General features: G+C 33.6%; 2 protein-coding genes across 2 annotated transcripts; one reads left to right on the top strand and one right to left on the bottom strand.

Annotated features, from left to right (window-relative positions):
- The first annotated feature begins 298 nt into the window (after positions 1–298).
- LOC125851862 (40S ribosomal protein S3a) lies at positions 299–2,930 on the top strand. Its single transcript, XM_049531607.1, has 7 exons — positions 299–436; positions 551–598; positions 922–1,027; positions 1,661–1,798; positions 1,880–2,065; positions 2,304–2,504; positions 2,624–2,930. Exons 1-7 carry the CDS (start codon positions 426–428, stop codon positions 2,714–2,716), a joined length of 783 nt encoding a protein of 260 aa, XP_049387564.1. The 5' UTR covers positions 299–425; the 3' UTR covers positions 2,717–2,930.
- Positions 2,931–3,705: 775 nt separating this feature from the next.
- Positions 3,706–12,246, bottom strand: LOC125851835 (protein NETWORKED 1A-like). The gene is made up of 5 exons (XM_049531570.1): positions 11,990–12,246; positions 11,297–11,379; positions 10,977–11,164; positions 5,600–9,858; positions 3,706–5,185 (listed from the first exon to the last, which is right to left on the bottom strand). The coding sequence occupies exons 3-5, from the start codon at positions 11,074–11,076 to the stop codon at positions 3,962–3,964; spliced, it is 5,583 nt and encodes a 1,860-aa protein (XP_049387527.1). The 5' UTR covers positions 11,077–11,164; positions 11,297–11,379; positions 11,990–12,246; the 3' UTR covers positions 3,706–3,961.
- Between the last annotated feature and the right edge of the window lie 11,578 nt (positions 12,247–23,824).

Genomic DNA, 23,824 nt, shown 5'->3' with positions numbered 1-23,824 from the left:
ACTACATTCTCAGAATTTATATTATATAATAATTAAAAGAGGTTGACCTCCTTGCTTCTCTCATGTTACACTCCACTTCCCGCCAATCCCCTTTTCTCCTCGATCCACAAAGACAAAATATAAAAATGATGCCAATAATTCATCTCAAAATAAATAGCTCACTAAATCGGGATCGCTAACTAATACTAACCCCCACCCTTCTCAACCACAAACCAAGAAAAGAGCCAATCGAGCCCACAAGCTTAAACCAATTTTTGAAAAAAGGCTGAGCCCATTAGTTAATAGTGTATAATAAAAAGCTTAATATCTGAATGGGCCAATAAGATCTCATTAGGGTTAAATTGTTAGGGTTTGCCATTGAAGCCGTCGTCGAGCTCACTATAGTTCTGTGTTTCTCTCTCTTACCATAGCTCAGAAGCTCGACCATGGCCGTCGGGTATACTCTCTTTCTCTCTCTACAACTCAAAATTCACCTTTTTGCAACATTTATGCTTCAATGTACAATTTTTTTTTTATCTCTAACTTTTTTTGCAATTTTGTTGTATTACAGTAAGAACAAGCGAATTTCCAAAGGCAAGAAGGGAGGAAAGAAGAAGGCGTAAGTTCTTTTTTCCTTAGTTTTATACCAAAGTTTCAATCTTTTTTGTTAAATATGTTTTAAATGTTTATTTTGTCTAGTCACCTTATCAGTATTGCTATTTTAGTATAGTATTACCTATTGTTTTCATTGCTTCAGTTATCGTATTATTTGGTTGTTGTTAATGGTTGCATTTCCGTATTTCCTTTTTCAAAGATATGAGCCAAGGGTTTATTGGAAACAGCCACTCTATATTTTACTCTCCCCGTACCCCGGTTGTGAATTACACTGTGTATGATGATGTTGTTGTATTTTGTTGATTTGATTCTTTTTGGTGGATACAGAGCTGATCCATATGCTAAAAAGGATTGGTATGATATCAAGGCTCCATCAGTATTTGGTGTCCGCAATGTAGGGAAGACCCTTGTAACCCGTACACAGGGTACAAAGGTAATTATTTGCTTTAGTCTTAATTTTAAGAATATCATACATTCACTATATAATATATATTTTGGAATGTTAGAGATACATAGGTATTTTAGTGGTTTGCTTATGTGGTTTTGAATATTGGCGAGTAATTGAAGTTCTCTTTGATAGTTTTTTCCATTGACTAATTGTTATTTATGATCAATTGATGACGTTTAGTGGCTTAGAAACAGCTGAAGTCTGATCTGATGTGTCATTGTGCTAATATAGTGGAATTAACTTATATCGTGTAGCTGAGAAATTTGCAAGTTTTGTGATTTTAGAATCTTCATTTAACTTCTTCTTAAACATGGTTAAGAATGTTGACTTTAGTCATTTGATTGGATTGAGAAATCTAGATGAAGCTTGACTTATGGGGAAGGTCTCTGCTAGTGAAATGCTAACTATATTATATGAAAGTGAACTTTATGTAGCAAAAATAGCGCTGTCTCCCAGAATAGAGAAGGAATGATTGAGTTCAAGTTCTATTTTGACATGAATTCGGATTAATATTGGAAACCTCTTCTGTGTTTTGAGTCAGTTGGGCTAAATTATGGGCAAAGTATTACTAGCTTATTGAATTCAGTAATGAATTGTAATGCTATTCCTTCATTCCAGATTGCTTCAGAAGGCCTGAAGCATCGTGTGTTTGAAGTGTCATTGGCTGATCTTCAGAATGACGAAGATCACTCCTTCAGGAAGATTCGTCTGAGAGCTGAAGACGTCCAAGGAAGAAATGTCTTGACAAACTTCCATGTATGACAATGAACTAGACTTTTTTTTCTCCTATTCTTTTTCAAAATCCTCCTACCAACTTTTTTTGGTTAAAATGGTCAGGGTATGGACTTCACCACAGATAAATTGAGGTCACTTGTAAAGAAATGGCAATCGTTGATTGAGGCTCATGTTGATGTTAAGACAACTGATAGCTACACCTTGAGAATGTTCTGCATTGGCTTTACCAAAAAGCGTCCAAACCAACAAAAAAGAACCTGCTACGCACAGTCAAGCCAGATTCGCCAGGTAAATGCAAATGCTTGTTCAAATCTTAACAAGTTTTGTTCCAATTGTGATATAGCAATATTAGTTGTGTGATAAATGGAAATGCTTGGTTTAAATTTCCTCAACTATTCATTTTGATGTGCACAAGTCAGAAGCAATATAAATAATGTAGGGATGAGTACTAGTGCTTACACTTCCCCATCCTGTATTTTGCTAAAATCATTGATCTCTACTCTCTTTTCAAAACAATTGTTTTTAGATTCGTCGCAAGATGCGTGAGATCATGGTTAACCAGGCACAATCGTGTGATTTGAAAGACTTGGTCCTGAAGTTCATTCCTGAATCAATCGGTAGAGAGATTGAGAAGGCAACTTCAAGCATCTACCCTTTGCAGAATGTGTTCATTCGCAAGGTCAAGATCTTGAAGGCTCCTAAATTCGACCTTGGGAGGTTGATGGAGGTAATTTTGTTGTTCCCATCTCCACCAATATTAATTTCCATTTCTTGTCACTTTCAGTATTACTGAACTCTTACTTTTTCAGTATTAATGTGGAGATTACTGTTTCTTGGTTGTGGTAGGTTCACGGTGATTACTCAGAAGATGTCGGTGTGAAGGTGGATAGACCGGCAGAGGACGTTGCAACTGAGCCAACTGAAGTAGTTGGAGCTTAAATATGTTAAAGATTTTCATAATCTGTTTTATGAACTTGCTTGTGGCTTAAATAGTTTTTCACTAAATGAGTCAGTAGGTTACCTTCATGTATTACTTATTTTGTTTCTTGAAAGTTTAGGAACAGATTCAGAAGGAAATTTTACACTACATTATATGATGTTTCCCAGTAAAAATGGGTAATGCTTTTACAGTTTACCCACACTCTATTTTTAATTTTTGCTTTGTGTAATTGTCTTAAATCCATCAAAGTAAGATTTTTCTGATAGAAGCCTCTGAACTCACTTTGTGAAAGTGAATACATATATGGGTCATAAGAATTACTCCAGTATTCACTTGGAAGAATTATAAGTTATTTGAAAATTTAAATTTCAAATTTGTTTATATTAGTACATTCAACATTCAAGTATGAACAATACTTCTAATATTCTTTGCTTAAACGCCAACCAAATACAATTTTAATTTTATTAATTTCAAGTAAAAACGCCTACTTAGAGTTTCTGGTGGGTGGAAATAAGCATTTTAATCTTGGATAAATTGTAGAATATATTATTATTAGGTTGGTACAATCTTTATTTTTGTATTATTTCTATTTCTCATTCTATGTGATGAAAAAGTATACTCTGATTATTAATTCCGGAAACTTTTTAGAAAAGATAGGTTAAAATTTGAAATAAATTTATTCTAATTTATCTTTCTTTAAACCAAATACACATTTTAAAATATGTATTTTTTATTTTTAATTAATTAATGTAGTGAACTGAATACCTAGACTAGATTATGATATTGAAAAAACTTGTTCCCAATCAAATGATCCCTTTAGTGTCTTATCTTAGATTAGACTTAAGGTGTTTCAATATAAAAGAAAGTGTATATACCTCTTCACTGGAGCATTCATGCTCCTCCTCACATGTCAAAATTATCTCAGCCTCGTTTTTTCATTTTGGCAAAAAGAGAGAGAAAGTAACTAGTAAAGAGACTTGCAGAAATGTATATGCACAAGCTGAAGCATAGTGGCTCCATGCAACACCTAATATTAGATACCATCAAACTGATAAGAGTTTCAGAAAGATAAAAATTACAAAATACAAAAGCATTGCTAAAATTCTTTAGGCAGTTAAAAGTCTAAATAACTGAAATGATAGCAATGAGAACAAAGCTTATTTGGAATTAGATCCAACCTAACTCTTAACACTTCCCCTAAAACTAAACAAGAATCAGTTTTTTTCAAGAAAAGGTTAGAACCATTAGACGCGATATCTGATGCTGCCATTATTGCTGCTGCTGCTACTGGAAGGTCTAAAGCAACACATAGGACTCTTCTTTTTCTTCTCGCTGTTCCTCCTCCCAATATGGATGAAGTTCTTCAGTATGATCCCCGTGCTGCTCCTGGAAAATTTGCTCCTAACTTTGCTTTTCTTTTCGTCATCCAGTTTCAGCAAAATGTACTGAATTTTCTGAATCTCTAGCTGCAACCGTCCTATCTTCTCAGACCCTTTTCTTGCCTGTTCTGCCACTCGCTTTTGACGGATATTCATGACCTCTTTCGAGTCTGCTGAACCACTGCTTGGAGAATAGGATGTACTTTCCTCTGTATTCTTCATCAATTGGCTATTCAAATTCACCAGATGTACGACTGTTTCCTCGACTTCTTGTAGCTGCTCCTTAACTGTTTCAAAATCAAAATTTTTGGGTTTTTTGGCCTTTTTGTTTGCCTCCAAATTTCTTCTCAGGCTATCAACAGTCAATTGAAGACTCATCAATTTCTCTGCATCGGAAGCAAGTCGCTTGAGAATCTTCTTGTTCATTTCTTGATTTGCCTCAGATGAGCTCATTGATAACTCTAACTTGTCCACACCCAACTCCTTCTCCACTTCTGATTCTGTAGGTGGATGTTTGCCCCTCCACTCCAAATTCCTAAATTGGTTGTGCATGATAGTCCCACCCACTGTTGGATGATTTGCTCGTCTCTTCAAATCATTCACGCTACGACTGAGGCTGCCGCCTTCTGCAGTTTCCCACAGCTCAAGCATCTGATCGTCTACTCTCTCTGCCGCAGAATGAGCTCTTTTAATTCTTTCTGGTGAGCTATCAGAGACATGATCAAGTGGAATATCTTTCATTAGTGTCCCATTTTTGGCTTCAAAGGACTTGGGTTTTGTCTTCCGTCGATTACGGTCATCATCATGCTCCTTCTGGTGACTCCTCCTTCCTGCAACCTCATGTTTTTCTCGATCCAAACTGGGCCGAGATTTTATTGACTCAACTTCACTTGCAGTACTATCTCGACCAGGCTTGATGTGTGAAGGTTGATGCAAAACAGGCCTGTTCATGTCTTCCACTACTTTCTTAACTGCTTTAATCCTAGTCCTCAGCTCCTGCAAATCAAGAACGCCATTTGGAATGATAGAATGACCATCCGTCAGCTTGTTGGAGCTAATTTGACCGGATTGAACCTCAATTTCAACACACTGCAAATACAAACAGAAAGAACAAAATTTCAGCAAAAAGTTGGAGATAATTGTTACATTCTAAGCTTGAAGCTCAAGAACAGAAGAAGTAAATGAGAATAACACTTAGGAACGCTGATGCTTCCCATCATATATGTTCTGGAGCACTTAAATTAAGTTTTAAAGTATACCCACAAGTCAACTCCGAAATAATAATACGAATGTTAAAGTAATGTTTGTTCAACTAGATATCCGTTGACAATCTATTGCACGTTATGACTGTCAGCAAATATGGAAGAAACTTTTGAGCAATCAAATCACTTATTGATGTTATAAAGCAATGGGCATGTACAGAAAGACCAGAGGTCCATTCAAACCTAAACACAGAGAAAAAGAAAAAACCCAACACTGCTTACTTATGATAAAGTACATTACCTTTGCTTCCTGAGAGCGAGCTAGATTAAATTTCATGAGGAGCAGAGCATTATGCTCAAGCGAAACAATGTCATCCCTCAGAGAAGCAATTACAGGAGCATATGAATGTAACTGTGACTTCAGTTCTCCAATTTCACCTTCCATCGAAATCATTTTTCCTTTCATTCGCTGAATCTCCAAACCCTTGGAAGCATTTTTATCCTCGAGGCTTTCACACACCTCAGTCAACTCATTCATTTTGTTTTCCAGTAGTACTTCACGAACGGAGGAGATCTGGAGATCAAAATAAAAGGTTGCTGCCTCTGCCTCCCATAGTTCAAACTCATAGTTCTTCTCTTGAAGCTCTGAACTCAGATATTCTTCCCGCATTCGTTGCTCTTCAATTTCTTCATGCAACTTACCCAGTTCAGCTACCAAGTTCATATTCACTTCCCGAAGGACTTCAATTTCTTGGTTTTGAGTGGTATTTGTACTTGATATTTCAAGCATCTTCTTTTCTAGAATTTCATTTGTCAGTATGGATTCTTGACGGTCAGTTTTTAGCACATCTAGAGTTGTACACAATTCCGAGTTCAAATTCTCAGATGCTATAAGCTTCTGCTTGGCTTCCAAGAGTCCTGCTTCCTGCTTATCAATTATTTCTTTTCCAGTTGAAAGTTCCAACTTCAAATGATCGTTCGATTCCCTTACTTCATAGAGCTCCTCTTCCAGCCTTTGAACTGATTCCTTCAGGAGTAAGTTTTCAGTTTCCTTCATTTCCAGCTTCTCCTTCAATATGCCCATTTCCTTGTCAAAGTCACTGATAACACCATGAAGATTGTGCATATCTTCAGATATTGACTTCAGCTCAGCAGATTTCTCACTACCAAAACTACTCCAAACTGTAGAGAGATTGCTAAGAGCAAGTGTATCGAGTAAGAGTGTCTCATTTTCCTGCCCCACCATCAATTTCTCCTCCCTGATCTCTGTGATCTTTTGCAACAAAGTTCTATTTTCCTCAAGAACTTGGGAGTATTTCTTTTTTAATCCAGCATAAGCTGTCTGCAACTGATCATGCTTGACACAGAGACTCCCAACCTCTGCATCAAGTACAGCGGTTAGTTGACTGCCTTTGCTCACTTCCAGTCCCAATTTCTTATTCATCTCCAGAAGTTCGTGATTGTCTTTCTGCACTGTGACAAGCTTCTCTGCCATGATATTGAACTCCTTCTCTACAGATTTCTTCACTGACTCAAGTTCAAAGGCCTCTGATTTCAGCTGTGTAAGTAAAGTTACAAGAACAGAGTTTTCAACAAATACCTGCTGCTTATCATCCTCACATTCTCTGAGCGAACATTTTAGATGCTCGATATTGCCCAAGATATGATGAAGAAATGTGTGCTCATTTTCCACCCGATCTTCAGATACAAAATCAGATTCATTGTCAAGGGCCTTGAAAACCCGATATATCCCCAGTCTCAACCTTTCGATTTCATCTAGCAAAACTTCTGCTTCTACCTGTTGCTCAAGGCTCTCATTCTCTAACTCTGTAATCAGTCTGTCAGCCAATTTTGATGCCTCAACATGTTTCTGACAGTCCACCAATAAAGTATAATTCTTTTCTTCCATGTCTTGGATGAATTTCTGCAGGATGAAAATTTCACACTGGGCTTTCATAGCTCTGTCAAGCTCCTCTTCAAATTCTTTCTTCCTCCACTTACTTTCTTCTTTTAGGAGATGAATATGGTTCTCCATACTCAGTAATCGGGTCTCACTCTGATGAGTAAGTTTTGCCCTTTCTTGTTTCTCCATTCCAACTGCAACTCTCAGTTCTTCAACTTCTAAGCTAGTTGCTTTTTTGTCCTTTTCCAGGCAAGAATATTTTTCTTCCAATCCTGTAAATCTTGATTCCAGATATTCTAGTCTCCGTTCAACATTTTCCAACTGAAGCTCTAGGCTACCTCTTTCAGCAAGAAGATTGGACTTCTCATTCTTCAGCAATTGACAGATCTCTTCTAAACCCTTGGATTTTTCCCTCAGACCTTCAAGTTCAATTTTTGCACCAAAAAGAGAGTTCTCAAGAACAGCATTTTTCTCTAGGAGTTTCTGCATGCTATCAGTTATAATTTGCAACTGAGATAGCAAAGAACCTTTCTCAGCAACAAGGGTCAATTTTTCTCCATTGAGAATTTGGCAAGACTCTTGAAGTGCCCTCACCTTTTCCTGCGATCCCTGCAACTCGCCATTCACATCTGAGAGGGAACTCTCCAAAACAGCCTTCTTTCTCAGAAGTTCATCCATGTCCTCCAGCTTTTTGTGAAGGACTTCTTTCTCCTTTCTATCCTTCTCAGAGATTATTCTCAGCTCTGAGCTTTCTTCCTGCAAGTTCTTTATTGAAGACTCGATACACTCAGGGTTTAAACCTGCACTCTTCACTTGCTCCACCAAAGCCTGGTAGCTCCTGTTTAGGTCCTTGATTTCCTCGTTCAAACATGAAATGTCTTTCTGAAGTTTGTTATTAAGTTCCACTTGTTCAGCAACCTCCTCTTCGAGTCTCGTTTTCATCTTCCTCAGGCTAAGGATTTCATTTTCCAGATTCTCCTGTGAGAAGGTTGAGGACAATTTCAGTTCACTCAGGCTTTGATTTTCATCCTTCATTCTCCGAAGTTCATCTTCCAAACTATTTTTGCTGGTTTCCATGTCCTTCAGAAGTTGAAGACCATTTTTGAGCTCCAATGCCAGCGCTTTCTGCTCCTCTTGAGATTGAGAGTGCAAGTTTTGCAAAGCCAAAAGCGAGGCTTCAATTTGTGCATGCCTCAAGTGCTCATTTTGCAAATCACTTTGAAGTTTCTCCAGCTCCCTTTGCTTCCGAGAAAGCTCTTGATCTTTCATAGTTATCTTCTTTGCCAAGTTATCTGCCTCAGAGTGCAATGACTGATTTGATGTCTCCAGCAGAAAACACTTCTCTTCAGAATTTCTAAGCTTAGCAGCACCCACTGAAAGCTCACCATTAAGGCGTTTTACATCCTCTTGTGCACGAGATAGTTCATTCTCAAGTTTGGATATTTTCTCCAGACAGTTTTTATACTCAAGGACTGAGACTTCTTTCTTCTCAGTTAGCTCCATAACAAGATCTTTCAGTTTCTTTATCTCACTTTTAGCTCTATCGGCTTTCTCACTAAGAAGTCTGGATTCTTCTTGAGACAGCAAGAGTTTTTTCTCCAGTTCAGATATCTGTTCCAGGCATTGTTTGTACTGTTGAAAACAACAGTCCTTTTCAGACTCTAATTTAAAGATCTCATTCCTCAGATGCTGAGCTTCACTTTCCGCCTTAATTGCTCGCTCATTTACTCCTTTCGTGTCTTCATGTGCTTGAGAAGCCTTATCCTCCAAACTGGATATCCGTTCCAAATACTCCTTGTGTTTGCTCAAAGCAGCATCTCTTTCAGCCTCCAGTTTGATAAGTGATTCCTTCAACTTCTGAGCTTCATTTCCCACTTCACTGGCCCGTTCATTGAACTTAAGGGAGTCCGTGTGTGCAGCATTGAGATCCCTCTGTACAGCAGACAACTTTTCCAGGCATTGCTGATATTGCAGGAATGTAGTTTCTTTTTCCACCTCGACACCAGCTAGGGCTTCTTTCAACATTTGAACTTCGCCTTCAGCTTGACCTGCACGCTCTGACTCAGCAAGAACTTTGGCCTTGAGGTTTTCATTCTCAATTGATAATTCAGAAACTTGAGAATGCAAACTTTGTTCTTTTTCTTCTGTATTGCCGCTCAATCCTTTCTTTAACGTTCCCTCGAGGAACTTCGAGTTCTTTAGCATTTCTTCTCCAGCCCCAAGCATCTCATACAATTGTTTTAGACCCCACTCACTTGCTCCCTTTTCATCACCACTCTTCTGTACAGCATGCATTCTTGACAGCAATAACCCCACTACATGCTGATGCAAGTCACCTGTATCAGGAAAATCATGAGCTCCACGCAACACTTCTGGACTATGTGGCTCTCCTGCATGTGCGGAAGATTTCACTGGTGAATCTTCAAGAAGAAAGGGTACTTGGTCGGGAAATGCCTCTGACATGGTTTTCTGAGCCTGCTTAAGTTCGCCTGATACATGGTCATATCTTTCAGCTAACGCTCGGTATGCCCTGTAGAACTCCTCAACTAATTTCATTAGTTCAGGCCTTTTCTTGTAGTACATTTCAGCCCTTCTTGCAAATGAATCGGCATCTTCTTCAATGAGCTTGATCATTGCCTTCACTTTAGAATCCATTTCTGCGAAAATAATAAATAAAACAGGTTAATTCCTCATTTTGGATGAGACCATCCATTACAAAGAGTTCGTACAAACTTTTCCAGTTAAACAAGCAGGAGACGTTAAATCAATAAGGCGAAGTCCCTATTTAGTTTCAAAAGCCTTTGCCATTATTAGTAAACTAAGTAGGGCTTGCAGTCCCCTGTGAAAATTTTAAAAAACATAAAGATGTAAGTTAAGTTTGTGAAAAGTCTGAGGGAAGCCCAAAACACCCTTCACAGAAGATCTACCTCAGAAGGGGGACATAACGTAAAGACTAGTCAGAACATAGACTCAAGGTAAAAGCCTTGGAATGGTAGTCTTGCTTTTGGGCAGAAAGATAAGTTATGTAGGCACTCCAACCATTTCGTGCAAATGTAACCTACAGTAGAGAAGGCCAATAGAACAATGATACACACGTTAAATACTCGGGTGAAGAACCTCCCATGTTGAAAAAAAAAGGGCAGCCCAGTGTGAGAAGCATCCCACTTTCATGCAGGTTGGGGGAAGATCCGCACACCAAGGGGCTCAAACCCATATCTATAGGTCACACGAGATAACTTTACCATCGCTCCAATTCAAAAACCTCCCAACTTGAAAACCCCAAAAAATTGCAGGAAACCAAATTCTCAGGCACATTATATAAATATGCCCCACAATGGCCACATTGTTTAAATACAAGATCTTATGGAAAAAGCATAAAGAGAGACACGGGGCAAAGCATTTGAAAAAGGAGTATGATCTGATCGTGCATGAAGCAATGTTTTGAGAATTAAAGGGACACACTTGAGCATGTATGAAACCTTTCAACACAATACAATAAAAACATTATCAAACTCTAGGTGGCAAATGTATTTGTTTCTTTTGATGCTTTCATGAAATGCAAGAAGCAGATGGTATCAAGTTCGACAATCATAGTTCGATTCGAGTGCAATCATCCTGTATTTAGAAATCCCTATTTATGATTTCGTAAAAAAACACAACATAGAAGACACAATTAAAAACACTAGAGATCTCGTTGTCCTGATAAAAATGTATAAAGAATTAAGCAATGACAAGGAGAACAAAGACAAAGGGAACCAAGTCTCTAGATACTCACCAGCAAGATTCTCTTGAAGCCATTTTGAGTTCTTAGGGATATGACTATCCCACCACCACGAGTACTTGCGCCTGGAGTTGGAATGTGGCAAGGTTGCCATGACTCCAGCAAAGAACAAAAAAACAACTGGATTTATTCTTGCAAAATACTGGAAATTTTACACTTTAAAGTGCTCAACTACCAATCCCCTGAAGCAAAGAGAAAAGAACAAAACATCAAGAAGAAAGCAAAAAAAAAACAATTTTGGGGTACAGGATCAAGGCCTAGAGATCATAACTATGTGAAATGAGAATTGAAGCTAATACATCAATGCAAAGTACCTGCTCTGCTAGACACAAACCACAGCTGCAGCTACAATTACTTTTCAACTTAAAAGTTCCAATGCCAGTGTACCAAAGGCAACCTGAACAGATAAAAAAAAACTGATTGAGAATCAAGCCTCATACATTACTGATTAAGAATCAAGCCTCATACATTACAAACTGTTAATTATAAACTATGAATATCTCAAAAACATGGAAAAATTATCCATTTGTTAGATAAGTATATCTCATAGAGATTCAATTGATATGCACATCATAAGTTAACAGAATTTTCCAAGAACTCACCAATTGACAAGATTTATCAAGTCCATACAAGAAAGAATAGAACTTCTAATTATGATCAAGACCTCATAAATAGACTTGTCAAGTAGAAAAATCAGAATGGAGAAATTATCATTAACTCTTAATTAACCAAGACTCTTTTTTTCCCCTGATTATCAAGATTTACAAAACTCCAACATGAAAACTAAAGATTCTAAGCAAATGAGCAAAATTAAAACCACAAAAAAATCAATCTTTTTTTAAGAATCAAACAAAAACCCCACCAGAACAACAAAGTCTACAACCCAAAAACTGATACAACAAGTGACATTGACACACAAAACCTCAAACACAGAAACCAGTTCCACATCAAGAAACAAGCAAAAAAGATTGGATCTTTACAACAAAAAACCAAAATCAGAAAGTTACCCAAGATAACAGAAATCTGAATTAACAGAAGTCTGATTAGCAGCTATGATTTTGAAGAACCAACTAGCTGCTTCATTCCCTCTTACCCCATTTCCTTTCTTGCTCCCCCTTTCTCATTCACTCTCTCTCTCTTTCTTTATCCTCTAGTTGGTACAGTGTCAATGTGACAATCTGTAAAAAATAGACAAAATATGAAAAAAAAAAACCCTTCAAGATTGCACCTTTCAATATAGGTTCAACTATACACACTCTGTATAATGTATGTATGTATAGGTGGGGGTGGGGTGGGGTCGGTTGGCGTGGGGGGTGGGGTAAAAAAGTTGACGTTGTAAATAGAGTAAATGTGCAAACAAAAAAGGAAGTAATGATACTAATCAATTTGATTTCTTGAAAAAAATTATTTGTTGAGATTTTGTCGGCACTTTATAGGGTAATACAACTCTTGTATACTCATGATCAAGAATGGGGTTTGCTTAATAATTTTTTTTTGGACTAATATATCCCTTGGGATCTAAAAAAATGTTCTTTCTTGGGTCTAATTCCAATTTTTAAACATTTTTTTAATTATTAATTTACTTGAAGTTAAATTCTTTATGGGATTATGAGAAGCAAACCAAATCTTCTCTTTATTCTTTGCATTTTTATAAATGATACTCCAAATATTTCTTTTTAGTTTTAAATTTTAACATAAAGAATAAAAGATTTACTCAAATGAAAATTATTCTTTGTTTAGGTGAATCAACTTGGGAGAATTTTGACATTTGTTTGAGTCATTGTAAGTACAAAGAATTCGCCAAAATACGATTCTACAACCAATTATGTTAATTCGAATAAGATTTATGGATTGAAGTTGTTGCAAGTTTCGACAGAATAACGTTGAAATAAAATTTGAAAAGATATTAATAAGATGTGGATGAAGAAATTCTAGTCGCATCAAATTATGTTGCAGATTTTATCAAGTTTCGATAGAATAACGTTGAAGTAAATTTTAAAAAAATATTAATTAGATGTGGACAAAGAAATTCTAGTCACGTTAAATTATGTTGCAGATTTTATCAAGTTTCGATAGAATAACGTTGAAGTAAAATTTTTTAAAATATTAGATTTGGACGAAGAAATTTTTATGTTGCAGATTTTATCAAGTTTCGATAGAATAACGTTGAAGTAAAATTTAAAAAAATATTAATTTGATTTGGACGAATAAATTCTAGTCGCATCAAATTATGTTGTAGATTTTATAAATTGACTATATATAACATATAATTATTCAATTAAGGTAAGTTGCTCTTTTAACGTTCTACTTTTAATTTTTGTGTATTTATATTTATATATAGAAATTTTCACTGAAATACGTTTCTACAATCAAATAATTTAATTCATACCATGTAAACTACGATAAAACAATGCTGAAGTAACATTTAGATGATTAATTTGAAAATAAAATGTTAATTAGATATGGAATAAGAAATTCTAGTTTATGGATCGACTACATATAACATATAATTTTATCTAATTAAAATCAATTCATCTTCTAACGTTAAACTTTTGATATATGTGCAATTATATATATTTATATAGTATATATATGTATATCTTTTTAAAAAGCTACAAAAACTGAAAAGCATAGTTTTAGCAAACCTGTTAATGTCATTAATTAATTAATTTTAAATTTGAAAAGCTGCTAAAAAGTGCAAAGTGAAGAATGAAAGCTTTTGCAGGACTAAACCACTCACCCCACACAATATTTTTTTAAGGAAAATCTGATTTATGGTCCACAATTTCTTCAATATAATTTCTTTTAACATTCAATTGATTTTATATTTATTTTTACACAATTTTTATATTTATTTTATAAATTTTCTCCTTTTAAAAAAAAATCAGATTCAGTTTTAATATTATTTTCTTTCTTTTGTTTAGCTTAAAGGCATATACATGCGTGAAAGCTTCGTTGGCTTATCAAATACTTAAAGCAAAAGTAGATATGATGTTCACTTCTCTTCTTTCCACTAATTTCAAACTCAAGTTAAAATAATCATGATTAAGAAAATAAATGTCATTAGCATTAGGGCATTACCATATTATATTTTGCTAATTTATATTCCTTCCAATTTACATGTCCAAATAATTTAATTTGGTCACACATATATTTTTTTTAACATATATATATTGTTGTTGTAGATATTGTTCAAAAGCTCAAGATGATATCGGTTGGACTTCTTTTATGATAAAACTTATCCACACATGATATTTCTTTTATACTAAACCACACTTAAAAATAGGCGTTTAGACATGAATTCCGTGATTTCTTAAGACAAAAAAATAGTATTTGAAATTAAGTTGAAAAAGAGTTTGAAAATTCAAGTTATATTTGAGCATGTATTTCACTAAAAAAAAATATTGAAGTTTTGTGAGGAATATTTTTTACCATCTTTAAATGATTGTTTGAAATTTGCAGTGAAAAGTTAACATAATATTCAACCAAACACATTTTATGAAAAAACAGAACTTAGAAAAAGTAACAAAGAAATTATGTCCAAACTAATTATCACATATAAATAATAAATTGAAACAAAAAAGTGTACTAATTAATTATTAATTTTATAATAACAGTATGGGAATACATACATTATATAATTATTGGGTTAATGTATATATACACTTTATATTTAAAAAATTTTACATGAGATTTATCTTAGAAAAAAAATACAAGATTGGAAAAATTGTATAGAGATCAATTTTTTTTTCCAACATGCTAATTTATTTCATATTTATTTCCACCTTATCTGTCATAACTCATATAGTTCAATTAATCATAGTGGAAAAACCTGTGCCTCAATTAATTTGGATGGAGTGGTTGGTCTTTGACTGTTTGGCCTAGCTACATTTGAATAAAAATAAAATAAAATAGAGCAGTTAATTAACAATTAATTGAATTAAGTACATATATATTATTATGGCTAATGCCCTAATCTAGTGACCTTTTTAAATACTATTTTCAGCAATTCCCCATGAGTACCTATAATATATATTTTCGTTGGAATAAAACGTGACAATAGCTCAGTAATTGTGGCTTGTTCTTACTAATAATTAATTATAATGAAAATGTGTAATGATCCGAACCGTCGTTAAACAGGAAAAGCAAAGATTCGAGAAAATCTGGGCCACTGACCCGCCAGGGCAGGTCACGTGCCGCTGGGGCACCGTCGCCAGGGCGGGATAAGCGAGGCAGAATGTAAATTTCGAGAAATCCTATTTTCTCCATCTTCCTAAAATACCTAAATAAGTTGTAAAACATCCAAGAAACCCCAGAAAAGCTTCTCTAGCCTTAGGAATGAAGGAGAAGGAGAACTCTAGCATGAGGATGGTGAAATCTTGAGGATTCTTGGACAAATTCACCGTCACGAACCCGGAGAACTCGAATCGAAGTAAAAAAATCCGTACAACTGCTTGGCGCCCAAGTAGGCTAGGTTTTTACAATTGAGTAGTTTTTAATCTGTGCTTACTACGTGATATATGTAAATCAATGGTAGGATTGTGTGTAGACCTTCGTGCACCGAGTAGATTACATGCATAATCCTTAGAATTCAAAGTATGTGGGTTTATGCCTTGTGAGGAGAAATCAGTGAGTTATTAGGAAGACCCAGAATTGCTATCATGGATAGAATTGAGTCAAGAATAAGGACATGAAATCAAGAACGGAACTAAATTCATGAATGTATGTTACATCTGATAATTGAAGTGATGAAATTGAGAAATTATGATGAATTGTGATTAAACCCCAATAAGAAAACCCTAATGACGAACTAGGGCTGAGAATGGGCAATTTTTATATATATGATAGGGATTGAGGAGTAAGTCGTAGGTGATGGTTGTGATTCTATGATTGTGTGATGTATGTTTGTTCTTGCTTCATTATGATACATGTATGTATGCGAATGCTGCATTATTGATCACACTGGTTGTAAATGAGGATAATTGAATAATTGTATGTCATGAATCACCTATTAATGTATGATCTTGATGATGTGCTTGTGTTTGTGATTGTAATGCGTGAATGGGATAGTATTGCCACGTTCCAACATAATTAACTTAGATTGAATTGCCACGTTCCGGTATAACATGGGATCGGATTGCCACGTTCTGACATGAACATGGGATCGACTGTCACGTTCTGGCATACTAACTTGGATCGGGTATCACAAACCAGTATGCTAATAGTTTGAGTTTGAGTTCCATGAGAGGACCACTGAATTGGGTTCCGTGAGAGGACCAATGATATGCTATTAAATGTGAGTTGTTCGTGTGCTTGTTGATAAATATTGTGTATGCTTGATATATGATTGTTAGTATAGGGTTGTATTGGTTGTACATGTTGTACTTAGGGGACACGTGTTATGACGATTTATAGTTGGTTATTCGAGGGATGTAATGGCGAGAGTAGAGATAGTAAATGCGATGGAATATGTTTAGGGGGATTTCACCTTGGGGAAAAGAAGATTAGGTTAGTTTGAAGTAAGTTGAATTAATATATTATGTGACTATGGTGGGGTAATGTGGCGAGGAAGCAAGGGTATGACGTAAGCGGTTAGTTGAACTGGTGGTGGTGGTACTTGGGGTTTAGCTATGTGTTTAGAATGGTTAAGCGATGATCAAGAATCCGGTAAGTGAGTTGATTGAAAAGGAGGTTAATAGTCAGAATGGTAGTGTGACTTGGAGGTATTTCAATAAAGGATGGAGGTGGAGAAGTGAGTGGCTTATTTCCTGATCTTACTAGTTGGTTTCTTATGTTATGTGGTGGGCGTCAGGTTGACCGATGATGCCTACTAATACGTGTGTGTTGTACTGATACTACTCTTGCTATGTCTTTTGACATAGTCTGGATGCAGGATTGGTGACGTTTCATTAGGTGAAGACGAAGAAAATCTCCAGTAGCTTCTATTCTTCCTCCGCATGGTGGGAGCTGTGTCTCTTATTTATTTTGTCCAGTTGTACTTTAGTAGCTCTTGTACATGTTTAGACTAGATCCATGGGAGTTGTTAAATTACTCGTTAAGTTTGACTACAATTGTGTCTAAGGGTATTATTTATTAAATCATAGTGTTATATTTATTTCTGATTTTCTTAAAATTTCCGCATGTTTTACTATTAGGATATGAGGGTTCTCCTACTTAGGTGTTGGAGTGGGTCCCCGCACAGCCCGGTGAGTTAGATCGTGACAAAATGCAAATTCATTCACTATACAGTTCTAAAAAGCATGATATAACAAAAATCCATCCGAAAATAATAAATATAAATGTATATATAGGAAAATAGTGACTTAGTACTCTGCGGAAACAAGAAAGAGCTTCTCATTTAATCTGTCCTAATACAAACCATTACAAGAAAAATGTGGTACTCAACATTTATGTATTTAGAGAAATCTTAATAGTATAGTTGATTAACTATCTAAATTTCCACTCTATTGATAAAAGTTTGATTCCTAGTCACCCAAATTTTAATCTTACTTTTAAAAAGCATTGCATGGACTAAAAAGTTGTAATTAAACTTTATAGCAAAGTAAAAAAATATAAAAATGGTCAAATAAACAATATTAGTGCATAATCTTGGGGAATAGACAAATTATTGGAGGTAGGTTCACATTTTGCACTATTACTAATTAATTAAAAATATAAATAAAAACTTTTCAAATGTGGACCAAGATATGGCACTACCTTGGCTTCTATCATCACTCCTTTTTAACCCAACTTATAAATATTAACAAAATTAATATATTTGAAAAGAAAGCATATGCATAAGCATATTTTGTTCTTTTCATTAAATTTTACAATAAGAATTTAAGATCCCATTCCTAGCATGGGTCAAAAAAAAAAAGATGTATAAAGTTGAATTTGGCTTATCAATTTGGAAGAAGGGCAAGTAGTGGGGACTTTTGTGATGTTGATGGAATTGACCTTTCTTCTTATACATTATGTTAAAAGTTTTTGCCTACTTTTCCCAACAATAATAAATAGCTTTTCAACAATGAAATAATTAGTTGGCAAAAGAGGTACATATATGCATAGCAAAGAAATGAAACAACTAATGGTGCAACGGTGAAACTGTTTTACCTTAATCAGAGATCTTGAATTCGAGTCTTGGGTATGAAGAAAATTTTACTGGGAGTATCACGTCCGAATGGACTCATATAATTAGTTGGCAAAAGAGGTACATATATGCATAGCAAAGAAATGAAACAAGTAATGATGCGATAGTGAAACTGTTTCACCTTAATCAGAGATCTTGAGTTCAAACTTTGTGTATGAGGAAAATCTTATTGAAAGTGTCACATTCGAATGGACTCTGCAATGCGTGATTCACATCGAGGAAAAAAGAAAAAGAAATGAAACAACTAGTACTTATTTTTCCTACCTACCTTTTCCTTCTCAAGAAAGGCATATATATATGATGAAGTATATATTCATTGTTCTAGCAATCATTTAAGGCCAAATAAATCCATAGACAACCCCACTAATAGCTTAGCCCCATTTTCATTTTGCCACTCCTTTATTTCATTTTAATCCCCCAATTTTTTAACTTTTATTTTTGTGTATTATTAAAACACATACATTTAATATTCAGTGTAAACTATTCAATGTATGTTAATACACATAAATAAAAATACGCGTTTTTATCCATGTCATCCTAGGTATTGGGATTTTACCCAAGTACCCGCTTTCTAAATTTAACTCAACTTCAATATACGTAAAAATAATTCATTTTCAATACGAATAAAAAAAATCGAATTCATTACTAATAACATTAGCTATTAAAGAAATACTAAAATGTCAGTGTTTTCTCCAAAAGAAAACCAACGTACTTTTATCGGTTATTTTCCGATAAAAATGCACATAATTATAAATGGAAAATCTTTTTTAGAAAAAAAAATTCGACAAATGGGTGTTGATTTATCTTTTTTTACAAAAATTAAAGGACGTGCGTCGATTTTTAAAGTACAAAACTAAGATATAAATAAAAAATAATTATTTTGTATTTAAATGATATATAAACAATGGAGTTGAAGAGTTAAAATGGAACAAGATTGAGATAAAGTGTCAAGATTAAAATAATAGGGGTAAATTTTTGTATTTGGCCTTCATTAAAATTAGAGTTAGTGATGAAAAGCACATTTGATTTTCATTTTATTTTTTAAGTTTCACACCCAACTATCAATATATTTTTTCTCAAGTTAAGTAGATTGTGATTTTTCAGAAGGAAAAGTAAACAACTGATAGTTGGTCTAGTCAGCTTCAAAAAAATTTAAAATACATAAATAATGATAATTTAGATATATAAAAAAACTGGTATTGTGATGTGAAACATAAAAAAAAATAAAAATAGTTCAAATGTGTTTTAATATTATCTGTAAAATATGCACTATACGGGTACTTATTACATACACATTTTATTGTATGTAAGTGTAAGCTATTTTCTCTTTGGAAAGGACATGTAGGGTCGTATACTTTAGATTACATGATTTTGTATATTAGATCGGGATATTATAATTTGTTATATTATATATAATAAAAATAAAGACTATAATAAGGTAAATATATAGGGAACAAATGAACTGAATTGACTCCTTATTTGTAAAAAAATGAAAGTTATTATGCAAGTTATCGGCTTGTGCAATCTATTTTTTACAAATTTATCTAATTGTATGCTTATCTGATTGCTAATTTATAATCCAATTAAAAATTTATTCAATAAAAACAAATACCCACGATATAGTGAGTTAATTTATAACACTCATTCTTCATTTAATAGATAATATATCTCGTTAATATTGATGGTGTAGTAAAATAATCATGAAATGTGCTAAGTTCAACTATGACAAATAAAAGTGAACGACGCATAATTGTCCACAAACTAAGCAAACAGTATATATGTGAAACTTCCATATATTTAACTTAACAATATAATTACCTTGGATTAGTTTGAAAACTAGCAAAGGTGACATTCATTCAATCAAATCTCTAACCAATTAAGTACCAATTAAGAATAAGAAAGAAAGATAATTGCAAACTAATATGATAGAATAAGTATACCAAATAGTGATTAAGAGGCAAACCACCAAGAAAGTTTCTTGGTTATTAGTAAATCTTATTTCTGTTAAGATGCTAATTACTTAATTAGTATGTGATTAATGACACATGCAGGTAATAATCACCTCCTAACCTTAATCCAATTTATGTACTAAACATATATTAGTGCATGTGAAATGTGAGCTTTTGTCATGACAAAATATTATAGCCAATTGGGTCCACTTTCACATGCCTCATTGACTACTCTCATTAGTTTGCCAACATTAACTGTACAATTGAATGAGTCAGAGTTTATTGTTCTGACAAATTATATTATATAGTTTTATAATTAAAAAATGAATATACATTCTTCTATACGAATTTTGTATACATGCGCACTGGTGAAACCAATTTTAGAATATACACATATCTTAATTGATAGAAGTATACACTCATAGTGGCAAAAAGGTGGACCAGTCGATCAGAGGCGGACCTACCCTTAGAATAATTATTTTACCCAATAATATCGAATGTTTTTTAATGAAAAAATAATAAATATTTTATTATATGTTTAGAAATATTAAAAAAATTAATGATGTATTAAGCCTCAATATTATAAGTTTGCACGATTGCACCTACTATATTAAAGTTTGAATTCACATTCGAAAAATAAGCTTATAGATTAGTTAGATATACACTACTTGTCTAGTATGAGTTTAGTGATATATGAATGGTTACATTAGGAAAATTTTATATTATTTGATTATATTTATCTGTTGTAACTTGTAATTTATCCTAATTTTACCTATTTTTTAAAAATGTATATGTAAATATTATTTAGATGACCCGGAAAAAAAGTTATACACACAACAAAAAATTAGTGAATTATATAAAAACGAAGCCCACCCCCACCCCTCGATTCCAACACTACAACCCAGCAAAAAGCTTAGAAAAGAATTATGTGCCACATGAAATTAAACGGTACCATTCTCTTTGTTTCAATTTATATAGTAAAACATACTTTTTATGTTAAGTTTGTATCATAAAGAAGCCTCACAAGTCACAAATATCTACGATTTTTAGTTTACAAATTTCAAAAAAAAAAAAAATCTTTCTAAATTTTGCATCCAGTTTAATTGTATCATATCTAGTTGAGGATCTATCGAAATGTCTCTCTATACCCTAAAAATATCAGTAAAATTTATATACATCGTACCTTCTTCAGATTCTATTTATAAAATTACATCGAATATGTTATTGTATTTTCATATATTACAGAACACCCTAGGTCAAATGGATATGCCAATGTTGCCTAATTACGTAAAATCAAATCAATGTAAAAAATAAATAAATTAAGTATATTCAAATATTTTTTAACTATTGGAATGAATAGTGGAATTTGTGATTCCTAACACTTGTAATTTTATATAATTTCCAAAAATATTTAAAAAATTAATTTTGAAATAATAAAACAAGGAAATATGGGGATGGATAATAGACGTAAATCATGAATAATGACTTAACGAAAGTGCTTGTTATATTTTGTCGTGAATTGGGTATCTATTAAATCGATCGTCCATTTGTGATAATTGATGAAGATGTTTCCACTTTGTTTCTAGTGCAAACCAATTATTATAATATTTGACCAATTGCAATATTCAATTAAGATTTCGAATCTCAAACTATACATTTTAATAGTCATAAATCAATTATAGACTTGATATAATTTAATATATAGTTAATCACTAATATGAGAAAGAACAACAACTAGCATATTCAGTGTAATTAACTCCACAATTGAAGCATGAGAGAGTTGTGTGTATGCAAATCTTAATATTCTTACCTTATAAAAGTAAATAGATTGTTTCTAATGGACCATTGGTTCAAATAAAGCATATCAAAAACAATAAATAAGATAAGTAAGTAAAATAAATACGATAGCGAAAAAGTCATGTTGAAAACAATTAAGAAAAGACCAAGTAGAAACAACAAAATGTATAATAATTGAAGCAAAAAAACATGTAGCACTAAAATTGAAGAATAAGATAGTAGGCGAGTAATAATAACAATATTGACAATAAGTTGCAAGTGTGTGATGTCTTGCTAATCATCTCACTCCAAGATTTCTTCGATATACCTCTACGTCTCTTAATATCCATTATAGCCAAACCTCTCGCACCTTATCATATGTGGCATTTGTGCATCTTCTCCTCATATGCTCAAATCATCTCAGTCTCACCTCCTTGATCTACAGTGGCGGAGCCAGGAATTTTACGAAGAGTGTCAAAAAAGGGGGGGTGGGGGGGAATTGTTGCTAGTGATTCGAACACATGAACACTTAAGGCTCTCTCAAGACATCTAAAACCACTAGGCTACAACACCTTTTATTGTCAAATATGTTATTTAATCACTTCGTATATCATTTTACTTATATATACGGTATTATTTTCCGACGAATGGTGTCCAATTCTATAGGGCTCGTAGCTACACCCCTGGATCTTGTCCACCATGAAAGTTACTTGCACCTTATCCTGAATAGTTTTGTCCTTAATCATGTCTCTCCTAGTATGCTCACAAATATCCATCTCAACGTCCTCTTTTTCACTGCTTTCATCTTCTGGACATGCGAGTTTTTGACTTGCAAGCAATCCGCCCATACAACATAGTTGGTCTGACCATTACTTTATAAAATTTTATTCAATGCTTGATAACACATTCTTATCACTAACATGAGTATTTGTTGAAAATAATTATTTGGAGGTTGTTACTCGTTGAGAAAATCACAACGTATTGTTAAATGGAAATATAAAATAATTTTTCAAGAAATATAATCAAACTGTAATATAAAGATCAATACCAATTGAAAACATGTAGAATTAGAACTTTTTATAATGGTCATCTTCTATAATAATATTTCATTATAATCGTGAAAACTTCATCAAAATCAATGAAGTATCACTTTAGTTTCATTATGTATTTCTAAATTGAGATGTTCAAGTGTAAAATTCGAATATTATATTGTTCTCAATCATTAAATAGTTGATACTAGAGCTCAAAATTTGAGTTTCATTGTTCTAAAATTTCATATTAGAGATATATAGGAAAGGGCTTTTGTAGACTCAATAGTTGGATTAAAAGAATTTTGAAGATCCCTAATATTAATCAAAGATTTTTATGCATGATTTGCATAGAAATGTTAGATTTAAGAGGATAATTAGAGCATTGAATTATGTAATTAGACATGGGTTGTACACCTATAAATATGACATGTGGAAATATGAAGTGGAAAACCTATTTGACTATTCTCTATGTATATTTGTCTGATTAATTTACTAAAAACATAGCTTCATATATTTGACTTTTAATTAAAGTTATATACTTTTCTTTTATTATTAAATAGTCTAAGGTTCACATGCGGCATCCAACTGTTATTAAAGGGATTTTAAAGTAACAATAAAGTTATTTTCATATAATCTCACAAGTTCAAACTTAATGTGCCTCTTAGGATACAATAACTCTTCTACGAACTCTGCTAACACAAAATGTTTTGTATATCAATTTTTAGTTTATTTTTTAAATGTTACATCAACATATGTGAATCAAGCGTCTTAATATTGAAGTTCCTCTTTTCTTCAAAGCAATATCTGATTGGTGCTCCCCACCAGTTTTTCCCCTTCTTCCAATAAATATTCTAGCTGGACTTTACCGACACTATATACTATATATTTTATTTTTATATTATATTGAATATAAGTGCCATTAACCCCCCCCCCCCC

This window comes from Solanum stenotomum, unplaced genomic scaffold (genome assembly GCF_019186545.1).
Source record: "Solanum stenotomum isolate F172 unplaced genomic scaffold, ASM1918654v1 scaffold30406, whole genome shotgun sequence".
Lineage (NCBI taxonomy): Eukaryota > Viridiplantae > Streptophyta > Magnoliopsida > Solanales > Solanaceae > Solanum > Solanum stenotomum.
The sequence above is the reverse complement of the archived record's forward strand: the minus strand, read 5'-3'. Positions and strand labels throughout refer to the sequence as shown.